This window comes from Diadema setosum, chromosome 17 (assembly GCF_964275005.1).
Source record: "Diadema setosum chromosome 17, eeDiaSeto1, whole genome shotgun sequence".
In the NCBI taxonomy this organism is placed as follows: domain Eukaryota; kingdom Metazoa; phylum Echinodermata; class Echinoidea; order Diadematoida; family Diadematidae; genus Diadema; species Diadema setosum.
Window position 1 is genome coordinate 20,974,796 of NC_092701.1, and position 12,680 is coordinate 20,987,475.

Below are 12,680 nucleotides of genomic sequence, written 5' to 3' on the forward strand. Positions count from 1 at the left end.
ATGTTGGCCAGGAAATATTACTCTGGGTGCCAATGTTTCGCTTGGCACTAATATCAGACGAACGTTGGGCATATTGCTGAGTGTTTTCCGACACAGGCCGCTGTGCAAAGTCAGGTTGCACAAGTTTGATAATTCCAATTGTTGGCAGGCTATGGGGCGATTGGCGAGGAGAGGGAACTTCCTGCGTTCCTTTCTGAGAGGTCTTTCTAGTTAGTATTTCATTTTCATCCCGCATTCTATAACTACTTGATCTCTCGTAGCTATCGACCTCATCTCCTGCCCAACTCACTCTCCTCTCCAAATCTCTTGGACGCCTACGATCAGACACAAGCCGAAGAACCCCGATGGTAGGTATCCCGTCATCCGAAGGTTTTGAGTGATCTCGTGATAATCGCTGGATAACCTGTTCGTCCTCGTCCAGAATTTGCTGAGCATAGTGGTAGAGGGACTCTCCCCGCGATGTGGAAGCCAAACGACGTATCTGTGGAGTGGAATCTCCCATGCTGATACCGCTGCTTGAGTCTTTCTCGTCGTCTCTTTCTAGTGGACCTCTAGTACCATCGCGTGATATAAGTCTGATAACTCCAATAGTTGGAATACCTCCAGAAGAAGTCTGAAAAACGAAAGGAAATTGATTTCAATCAATTCATGTTTCCTTATGTTTTTTCGCGCACTCAATTTATTTGTCATTCACTTTGTTTCCACTACTTGCGGCCTTCTATTAGCTGTCTATGGAAATACAAACTGATAGGTGTTTTCCTCTACCTCATTGTATCTTCTAAACCAATATGGAGTTTCGAAATTCCTCGACATACGCACTCTGATCAGATCATGGGAGGTAATTGTAGCATTCACTTCCTTTGGACACTTGTGAAAAGCAAGATTCTTTATAATAATAATAATAATAATAATAATAATAATAATAAATCATTTATTAAGCGCAGAAACTATGTCTATATATTCTACTGCGCTTCAAGAGCTCTTAAGTTCCTATGTTGCACAATGCTGCGCGGGAAGTACAAAAAGAAATAAGCCCATGCTAAAACAAAAAAGTTTTCACTTTTGATTTAAAACTATTTAAAGTCTGACATTTCCGAATGTCTAATGGTAATCTATTCCACAACCTAGGGGCTGCACAAGAAAATGATCGGTCACCTAAGGTAACTTTTGTTTTGATTTGAGGTATCTGCAATGTCAATCTATCATTAAATGTACTGCGGAGATTATGGCTATGAGTCTGAGATTTACAGTTCAATAATTCACTGATATAACCAGGTGCCTGACCATTAAGAGCTTTATAAACCAGCATCAATATCTTGAAATCAATTCTTTGGCGAATGGGCAGCCAGTGCAATTCCTTTAGAAGTGGTGTAACATGAGCAAATCTTGGGAGATTACAAATCAATCTTGCACACGTGTTTTGAACCCGCTGCAACTTAACTATCTGTTAAGTTGCACATAGTACTTTGCAAAATTATAGAGGCGCAGAGTAAACGTACACATTATCTTAATTTGATGACTTCAAATCCTACAAGTCAGACTCGATCTTTTTCATGATTTTAACGAACAGAGTCTCAGAAGTATTTTACAAAATTGCCATGAAAAAACACTAATAATTTGATGCGTATGGTACATATTTTGTTCTTATCAATTTGACGTAGAAAAGGGAAATTTATCGAAGATTTTTGGACGTCCAATGAGTCCATTGTCAGGTGATCACATCATTATATCTGCCAATTTAAACATGTAGTCGCTACTAAAACCACTGATTGTAAAAACACACACAACTTCTCCGTTTGATTTGTGTTCTTTTAACATCAAATAAACAAGAAATAAACAGAAGTAAAATGTGCATTTCACAGATCTCAAGTTGCTTGTAATGGGAGAGAGAATTATTGAATACTGAAGAGTCCTTGATCAAGTTGCTTTTGATAGGATAAACGCAATACCATAGAATATGAGCATAACTGCATTTGAATAGTCAAAATGGAATGAAAATTGAAGAAAAATATTTAGAAATCAATTTATTCCGTTATCATCCCACTTTGCGTTAATTTTAATTCAAAGCAACCGCTGTCAACAGAGACGCAATTGCTTGCGATTGCTTTTTCACTTCTCAAAAGACGAGAGTATCAAACTGAGATGATGTACCAAACGGCTCATACCATGATGACTTCTGGAAGCTTAAAAGACAAAGCATGGTTCCTAGAAGAGCTCACAATTCATTTTCCACCTTGTAAGATTTGCTTTCAATACAATCAAGAGTGTCTACCAAGAAACTTGCCTGGCTGACGCAATTTGCCAAGATGTTAAAATATTTTGGTGTATTTTGAGATCCAAAGTGTGAAATAATGTCGATAGCAGTACATTACTTCCACTCCTGAAGCGCTCTTCACAGTAATGATCGATCCTGCCCTAGCAATCCTTTCCAGCAAGCTGCATGCGCTTCACTCTAAGCGCAGAAAGCAAAGGATACGGCTCTGGCCCGATTTGTCGAGTATCGTTAATCGATTATGAAGATTGACAGGTTTGCGGGCACATGAGAACTATGTTTTCCCCTTAACGACATCAAATCTAACTGTATCTATAAGTACAAATATACATCCCTTACCGTGAAGCTGATTATATGTCTACAAAATAAACATCGCTATCATATTTACACCCACCGTTTGGATCGGAGATCGTCGACCAAGTGAACGTCCTCGCGGTGATCTCGTGACTGGAGAGGAGGATCGTGACCGTCGAACAGGAGAGGCAGATCTCGTGCGTCGGGGTCTGCGAATCTTCTCCGATGTTGTTCTAGACACTTCCGAATAGGTTGCCCACTCCCTCGGCAAACTCTGTGATCGAGAACTCGGCTCTTCGTCGTCTGTGCTCCACGACAGTCGGTCGGGACTGCGTTGACGTTGCTCACGAAGAGACTGGTTGCTCACCAGTTTTATGATACCTGATTTGGGCAATAGGTAAACAAATGATACAAAAGTGAGATCAATCCACACACACACAAAAAATACTCTCGTAGTCTTATGAGCTGGGTTGTCTTTAATTCTGATAAGTTATCTCTTTCAAATGTGTGTTATTCAGTAAGCGTATTGATGCTTCTGATGTCAATAACTTCATAAAAGTATAATTAAATTTTCTTTGTGTTAAACAAGTTGACGATTCTTCGTTTGCGTTTGCACAGAATGGTTTATGTAGGCTCACCAATTGTGGGAACTCCTGGATCTCTTCGTGAAGTTAGTGGCGACGATCGGTCTCCGAAAGATACAATGTGCCTCGGCGCAAGCAGCTCACACTGAGTCCCTCTGTCTCGAAGAGTCACTGTTGGACTCCTCCTCTGGACGTAGGTATCAGAACGAGATTCGTCCACAACAGAGAAGGTGGTCTCTCCAATGTGTCTATCTCTCTCGACAGAATGCGGTCGAATGAGTTTAATGGATCCAATAGTTTGCGGCTCTTGCCTTGAATTGCGATGTGGAATGGCATACACTGGATCTACCCTTATGGGACGCGTTTCTGAATCACCCAAATCGGGACTATTGGGGTTAATAAGTCCGGTGTGATAGCGGAAGCTGCGGGGACTGGTTGGGGATCCCCCACCGTGTCTGCTCAACGGTATGCCTCCCATGTCAGCTCGGTAGCGACCTGTTCCAAAATATGAGCCTTGCCATGAATGCTCGCTGTCGCCATAGTCATAGAGGTCCTCGTCGCTGCTATCTGAACGTTGCGGGTCACGCAGTATGAAGTTGTCGTCATACGCCCGTACTGACCCTTGCGTTGAACTCAGTGTAGCCCGAGAACCACTCCCTCGTCTTGGCCTACTCCCAGCGAGCACAAAGCTATCATCAATAGTTATTCTTGCCTCAGATGTGGACGGTTGCTGCTCTATTTGAACAACAGTAGAATCCCTGAGACCCCTTGACGGGCTGTTAGGTCTGGAACTGACGAAGCCTTGGTTGTCGAGTCCTAGTGTTGGGGAAGATGCTCGACGCTGTTTACCTCCTAAGCCGGTGTGATAACGGTAGGTCATAATGTCATCATCAGTCGTAGCCATACCAATTGTCCATTCCCGGGGCATGGATTGACGAACCATGCTTTTCTTAAATCTAGCAGAGGAAAAGTCAACATCGACATCAGCACCTTTCTTGAGACCACGGAGAATAGGGGTTTCGTCTTTACTGCCGCTGAGAACTCTATCAAGGTCAGTCGTATCATCTTTGGAAGATTTCCATCCAGTTGAGTAGAGGAAGTTGCTGGTCATATCAGGCTCATACGTGTGACGTCCGTTCATGATGCCATCTCCGGTATCTTTGTCAGCTGCGATTGGGTACCGATAGAGGGCAGGACCGTAGAGATTGCTTTCGGTATCAGTGTTATCAGAAACACTGAACACCTCCTGCTTCTTTTCCTTTCGTACATCTTGCCGTTTTTCCTTCTTCAAAGGAGGAGCCACCTTATTGTCCTCCACAGGGGGGACTCTCTCCTTAATGTGGACCTCCTCGCCATTGCTTGTGATGAAAGTGTGTTGCAACTTTGGTGGTCTTTTCTTGCACCAATGTTTATAGCACAGAATGGCAGATGTCTCTAGAATGATGGCCGCAATGAAGGCTGCAACCACCGATCCTACGAGAACTCCGGTGCTGACTACGTTCGTGGGACATGCTCCGGCCTGTCCTGCCACCAAAGGCGTGGAGGCAAGAAGGAGTGATGAAGCAATGAGGAACTTGAGCAACTGGTCCATGATTGAAGAGCGGAGGTCCAGATCGATGCTTCTTTCAAAGAACTTTCTCAGGCGACCATTGTCTCAGGTCCTGCATGACAGACATGGAAAGAAAATATTTTTAATAAATTTGAAGGCATGTGTTGTATGTTTTACAAGGCTTATCATATGTGCACTGTATATTTCTACAGATGATTTCCATAAATGTACGTTTCTGGGCATGTTTCCGAATATATCATGGCAAAAAAGTGACCGTAAAGCTGATCACTATGCAGCATTAGTGAATGCTACCTTATAGCTTTCTTTAATAGCCAAGGGCCATGCTGACGTCATAGCTGCAGAAGTATAAATATTTATGAAAGATTAATGTTGGCAGGTACCAATGGCATTTTGGTTTTGCGCTTAAAACGAGATTGGTTGGAGACTGAAAACAAACTTGTCTGCAGGAATTAAGACGAGAGGTCAGTGTTCGTGAGGAAGGCGTTGATCATCATTAATGTATGACGACGTCTGTCTTGTCTCTTGTAGTCTTTCAAATCATGCTACATAAATCGATTAAAATCCCCAATAGTAGACAGAAAACACATTTTTTGTTTTGATTATCAACAAACAATATAGGGTTTAGCCTGCTCAGTTGCCAAAGGGAGAGTGCTTGCAGAGTCAAGTGCGTTCAGGACAACAATAACAACAACAACAACAACAGCAACAGTGGATGTATGACTCTGCCAGTATAATAATATGGATAATTTAATCCAGACGGAAAACGAAGAGGCGACAAATAAGGAGGATATTACAGCAGTTGCCTTCACAAGTGTCTCTTCAAAGAAGCAAGGCTAAAGTCGTTTACACATGATCAGTGCGCAGAGTTTCGCAGCTCTGTATACCTACGACGGGCGTCACGCAGGCGTTACATTGGACAAAAGGACTTGTACGTAAGAAAGATCTGTGGGCGAGTCCCTAGTCTGAGCCGTATTTGTTGCGCATTGGGTCATGCATGTTGCACTCCAATGCAGGCCGTCTGTTTACATGGAATGTGGAAAACCCTTATAGAACAGCGGTTTATTTGCTCTCATGCCAGAGCAGTGTAAAACCATTTCCTCCGAGAAAAGGTGATATTATTCTGAAGTGGGCTGGCATGGTATTCATCGTGAAGCTGACCATTATGCACCCGGGTGTATCGCCGTAATATGCAAATTCAAGCAGACTTCTTTCAATGTCTTTGTTATGATGAAGACGCTGATAATCGGAGACAAGTAGCGAATGCTACATCCCCGCAGTGCTCCCGACAATTCATTCTACACTTCAAAGGCGTATATTGTAGAAGAAAGCACTCCACCACGTTGTAGCGGAGTTTAAAGGGCGATCGTGAATTTACCTTACCTGAGTTATCAAGAATTTGATAAAATACAGAATCCATCTTTGCAGTTGGCTAAATCGACATTCATATTGATCGAAAGATATCAAGGATAGTTTTGGGGGTGTTTCATCAACGTTTGTCAGCGCTGACAACTTGAATCACCATAGTAACAGTCAGTGACCAGAGCATCTCAGCCAATCAAAACCAAGGATTTTGCTGAAATTGGTCAGCACCGACAATTGTCAGCGCTGACAAGCGTTGATGAAACACCCCCCAGATATGTTGTTTTGGTATTATTCAATGTATATCACATCGATTATGAAAAAAAAAAACCCTCTCTTTTATAAAAGCAATGCCAACTCCAGTTTTGCGCGAACGGGATCTGCATTTTAGTACTGCTGAAGGTCACTAATCTTCATCTGCAGGGACTTGCATTAAGGACATGATCCGTCATGTTGGAATCACGTTTGTTTGCGTTAAACATAGATCCTCTGCATTGTTAAAACAAATTCAGTTTTGACTATAGTTCCTTATTTGTATTCCTACAGCACAAGTGGGGAGATCTAAGACCAGAATGCCCAGATATCAGAGTAATAACTTAACACCAGAATGGGCTGGCAATGGTGTAAATTTACCTGGTGCACAAAAACGTAATATTTATTTCTTTTTCACTCAAATCAGAGAAACAGACAAAGAAATAAAAATAAGTTCTTATGAATTACAGCTGAAACAAAGATATTATCAACACGTTAAGATGTCTAATAAGATTAGCATATTCTGCGGAGACAGCTTTGGTGTTAATCTGGGTTAGCTAAATTACTTAATCCAAAGACTCACGAAAGAGTGTAAAAAATTGATAAATGCCAAGCAAATAAGAAGGTCGTCTACGATTGAAAAGAAAATTAAAAAGACTCGAGAGATGTTAATGTATTTTCATCCTCTTACTAAACGAAAGGCAGACATCCACCCCAAAATAACTCCCCCTCTCTCTCCTCTCCTCTCTTTCTCTCTCTCTCCCTCTCTCTGCATATCATATGGATTATATAGGCCTATGACGTACATCAACGAGACGCACATATTCCACTTTAATCATGAAGCTTGGATATTTTTTATCATGACGTCTTGACTCAGAGATAAACACCAACCATAAAACAGTTTAGATAATAGGTTTGAAATTCTAGGTTAATCTCGGGTCATCATCGTTCATGAAGATACATATTAAGCCTACAATTAAACGCCCACACTGCAAATGCTTAAGGTTCAATGTGTTGCTTTTCTTGTTTTGGGGGATTTTTTTCTCAACTTGTGCGTTTCTTTAAATTGTACAAACAATGTATTAGTTTGCAACACGTAAATATTCGGAAATTGATTCATTAGAATAAAATCAGGAGGCATTTCTCGATTTGAAAGTACTTTCTTTTATCAGGCTCATCCTTCGCGCGTTCTTGGTGCAGCGTTCTCTTTGATGAAGCTTAATCTTTACAAACTTAGAAGAAGAGAATCTGGTGTACAAAAAGCAAAACAAAGCCAAAACTGGAATTAAAAAGAAAAAAATATGTTGGCAGCAGAAATACTGCAACAAATACCTTTAAAATATTCAATAGGAGCTTTTGAAAGATCAACCGAATCAACAGTCTCGAAACTACATACAGAGGCGATGAAGATGAGAAGTAAAGTTTACACAACACTGATTTAATCCTCATACTTAGAAGGCAAAGAAGATTACTTCTACGTCGAAGGGCATTGACGGAGATTTAGATGGATTAAGATGATTTTCTTTTACGCCTTTCACCCTCGCAAAATATATTCATACCCTATTGAAAGTGTAAAGCTCATCGCTTTCATATTAGTGCAACAACTCGAGTTGGTTTAGAGTACTGAACGAGTGAAAAGAATTGCTAGTGATTAAATGGACACTGAGAACCGACATCGGGAATGCGTGCAAGAAAATGGACGGACTGCAAATGAGCATACAAAATCTCCATTGATGAAACGCTCTCTCACAAACACACACACACACACACACTCAATGAAAAATGCACTTTCATTACAGTGACACTGCTTTAAAAAAGGCTACTGAAATATGTGTAGGAGACATCTCGGCGCCAATACTGCAAATCAAGGCAGTATCATACATCAATGACAACCAACACGACCGACTTTTACACACATCAAATTTTTTTGTGGCAAAGTTAGTGGCGGAGAAGTAGGAATTTTCGGGAAAACAAAAATGAATAAGAATTAATTTTAAAAAAAGACTTTAGGTGAGTTCCTCATTACACTATTTCATATTTCTAATTCAAAACTCATCTATTTTTACAGCTATTGACGATAAAGATGTCCTCTTTGGTGGTGCCATGACAACAACGTTATGCGATTTATTTGTAAAGAGCTCACACAAACGTGTATTTCTACGGGTAAACAAAGAATGTTACAAGTTTGTATAAGATTGTACATTCTATTTCTAAATCCTTTTGAAGATGCCATCTTAACTAACATAAAGTATCATATGGAACAGACGATAAGAATCTTAAAGAATATATCCCAGACAAAACCAATCGTTTACAATAATTTCAGTCAGTGTGCAGCGTTCAATCCAATACATGTTAAAATCACAGTATAGGATTCCCCTTTATTTTAAATATACGCATACTAGGTTTGGACTTATGATGTAGCAACGACTAGCTGCTATGTAGTGTGTATTTTACACTCAAATCAAGACAATTTGTCTCTAAATGTAATTTGAATTTTAATTTAAATTATGATATGTTTTGCGTGCATGGTCTTGGAGGAAGCATTGAAAGCAGCCTCGCCTTAAGTCGCCCCCCCCCCCCCCAAAAAAAAAAAAAAGATCTAGGAAATGAGGAGAGCGAGAGAGTACCTTGCCAGGATGCAAAACAGATGCAGCGGCTGGACCCGAACGAGGGACCACGTGATTGCTAGTGCGTGGTCTTCTATCCGCTAAACCACAGCAACTCCTCGTTTGAGCGAGTCGCTGAAATAGCAGAAATTTCGAGTTACACCCATGCACATTATGTCCTATTCAAAATCCAATCCATTCAAGCCTTTTAAGATGTACGTTTACATTTTCCCGGAATGCAGTTTGGCACCAAAGATTCTGTTCACGTTTCGAAAGTCGGTACAAGTCATTTGGAAGGTATCTCAGCATCTAACAAGATTTTGACTTTAAAAACAGCCCAAACCCTGCATGTCAAGGATATTTCTCTTTCAAATGCAGCTAAAGTTAACATTTTCAGCGTACTCTTGAATAATCTAATTGTGAGGTAAAGTGAGCAATGCAGAGCTCGACTTGTCCACCACAGCATTTACGTCTATCGCAAAAGTCGTTTCACTCGTTTGTCATCACTCACAAAGACGGTTTTGTTCACTTCGTGGAATGTACCTAACAAATATTTCGCGAAGTGAAAGTAGACTTTCCCTCTTTTTTATTCTTTAACCGATTAAAAAAAAAGAAAAGAAATATCCTACATTGCTTAAAAAATGCAGTAAGATTTAAGCAGTTATTCTCGCGGCAGCAGAGTCGCAAAAATAAAATTGATGTAAGAATACAGGTTGTATGTAACTGTAGCATACATCTTTAGAACTGCAAATCCAGTTACAGGTCGCTATGTAACCTGGACTAGCCGAAACATACTCTAAAACGTTTAATTTATCATTTCTGTAGAAAAACATATTCATGTTATATCTTGTCAAGGCAGTACAGCTGAATCTTACACCTTGATTTAGATAATTATTGTGCAAACGTCAAACAAATCATTCCCACACTGTAATCGAAGGGATTATTTTACTGTATTTTTATCAAGAAAAGAATAGTCAACGCTTGCTGCTAAGCAATATTCAATGATAACCTTAGAGTAATATTCTTAGAGACTGACAAAAAGAGAGTTACTTGGTTCAATTGAAACATCGCTTTTAGCTTAGGAAAAACGTTTCCCTGAGATGAATAAGATCACCTATTTTTGGTTATCCTTCCAGTTCATTTCGATTCCGACAATTGCTTGAATACTTGATGTCAACGTCTTAGACAGGTTAGAATATGGGCGGCGTCACCCGTAAAAGATCAAGGGCATATCCTTGACTTTAACGACATCTTGTTGTCACTGTACACATCGACTCCACCACTGAAGGGCAGGGATGACTCCTTACCAATTTACTTCTCAGAGGCACTTTGTTTCACACCTTGGGATTGTGAAGAGGCGCAATATTGTTCCAGTGATGTGTCGTGTAGTCGGGGAAAAAAGTCTCGAGTTTGTTCTATACATCGGGTTATTTCATTGTTTGCAAACGGGAGGTGAAAAATCGGAATATTTTCTTCCTGACGAAGGTCACTTTTGTCAATATGCAAAACATTTCCATACCGTGTGTTGAGAGACTTCTGTTTACCGAAGATATAGACTCATACCACGACACTATTTAACTATTTGATGCAAATTTTGTTTAATAGATACTTTATTTTCTGCAAATCAACAAATCAATCAGCAAATCAATATACATAAGGCACATGATCATGAACATGTGGGAAATATACAAAATAGATTCAAAACAGAGTCATTTGACTTGCGTAAACAAAGATATAAAAGGTAATTAATGATACAATATACAGTATGCATGTCTATGCAGCGGGGATTACAACAATTATAATTATGGAGCGATAATGCAGAGGGCCGCCATTGTAAGCATAGCTTGAAAAGATGGCCGGCCAGGGTCCGTAACCGTCTGAGTCACTTGAATTATAGTGGAGTATTCTAAATCCTACGAACACAAAATCATTACGATTTAACAGAGGGATAAAAACATAACACTCTTTGTGTTTTTGAGCGGAAATACAAGATTGTTTGATTTTACGCTATTCGGTATCCTTTCGCACTTGTGTGATACACGTTTTCAACAGGCAGTGTTGATTACTATACTCTTTTCGTGGAAACGAAATAAAATCAGACAGCCCTATAGAATGAAATTATATCTTTTCTTTCTGGCCTTCTGTATGGGAAAATTATTGGTTAAATAAGTCTTCACAATAATCTAACATTTTTTTCAATATGAAAGGTGTCAGCCTTTCGAATGTTCAAGTGTTAATTTATCTCTTGATATTTACGGAACTGCTCAATGTATTTCAATAACGCATAAACTCATGGAATCATCATTCCGTTATATGGCAATTTACAATAATTTAATAACATATCCCTTTCAAGTCCCTTTCATCTATATATCGGCATTAAGATATATCTATTTTGTGTGTTTGTCACTACAGAGAAAGGCCAGTATAAACATATTCGAGTATGTCTGCGTGTGATGATAGGAACAATTTTTAACACTTAGTTTCCTCTCGTGGGTCAAGCGTCTTGCGTGAGAAACTATCATAGCCCATCACAGTTACAAAACAGTACAACTTGCATTCAATGAGCGAAGAATGCCACTACAAATAAAACAAGTCAACTTTGGTCACACGAAATATCACTCCTTGCGTCTCAATACATAGCAAAAGCAATGGTCATTTGGCAAATGTTTGGTATTCTTATGTCTGTTTTTCTTCGTTTTGTTGTTGTTTGTTTGTTTATTTGTTTTGTCATTCAACGGAGTTCTCATAGTTCTCTTTCCATTCATGTATACTACACACTCGTTTTCGTGTCACACCTCAGTGCTGTCATTGACGCCTACGCTTGAATATTCCATTGTACGTGAAACAACACGCTACATTGTGACAGGAAAGTATCCAATTGAAATAGTTAGGTGTGACACCCTGTCACCCCCACACACTTGTCACTGAGAGTTAACACCCACCTCCAGTTAGGAAGGCGCCCTCCATCCGTGGGAACAAAGAGTAGGAATTCAAAGGTGTGGTACGGTGTTACCAAGGTGTTTTGCATTTCTCTTTCTCTTATCGTCCGTTTCGTTTAACTCTTCCATTATTCTGGCTGAGGTTCAGTTCAGAAGGAATATTCTATCATATAAGTTTTACCTTTCTTTTCACATTTATGTTAGACCCAACTATCGGACAGCAACTTGTTGATGTTGTTAATGGTTAGCCGAACTACAGTCGTTAACTTTTGCCCTGTCAGGTGAAAAGGACTGCGGGAATAGTCTACCAGTAGGCATAACAATATATCGAATTGAAATTCATTGTACGATATTGCTTGAAGTTTACTTTTTGCAACTGCTTTTGATTGATTTTAAAAGGGAAGAAGGGAAGTTTTAGTCAAAGTTTAAGTACAATGGAGCGGAAATTCAGACATATTGACATCGGTACGTTGGCCCACATATGTGTCTGACTGAACCACTCAGAACAATTGCCTTGGTCACGCGGATGTGACGACATACATCTAAAAGTAATTAGATCCTGAAATAGACAGGAACATAAAAATGTGATATCTAATCTATTTAATCAATAGATTTGTACAAACCTATCAATACTCTTGTGATATCACCAAGAATGATATTATTGTCAGTGTGATTAAATGAATCTGAAGAGAAAATGTGATATTAATGGCAGTTCATAAATGATTTAATATCGTTGGATACGTAATACGCAAGAAAGGTGTGGTCATCTGATCTATAGATGACTCTATCAGGAGAGACTTGTTA

At 39.7% G+C, this 12,680-nt stretch overlaps 1 protein-coding gene across 1 annotated transcript in view; it reads right to left on the reverse strand.

Annotated features, from left to right (window-relative positions):
* The window catches only part of LOC140240520 (uncharacterized), a 35,802-nt gene extending 31,061 nt beyond the window's left edge, over positions 1-4,741 (reverse strand). The window contains exons 1-3 of the mRNA XM_072320287.1: positions 3,205-4,741; positions 2,667-2,947; positions 60-613 (exon numbers count right to left, since the gene is read on the reverse strand). Coding sequence (XP_072176388.1) covers positions 60-613; positions 2,667-2,947; positions 3,205-4,741 — 2,372 coding nt within the window. The remainder of the gene's footprint in view (positions 1-59; positions 614-2,666; positions 2,948-3,204) is intronic.
* Between the last annotated feature and the right edge of the window lie 7,939 nt (positions 4,742-12,680).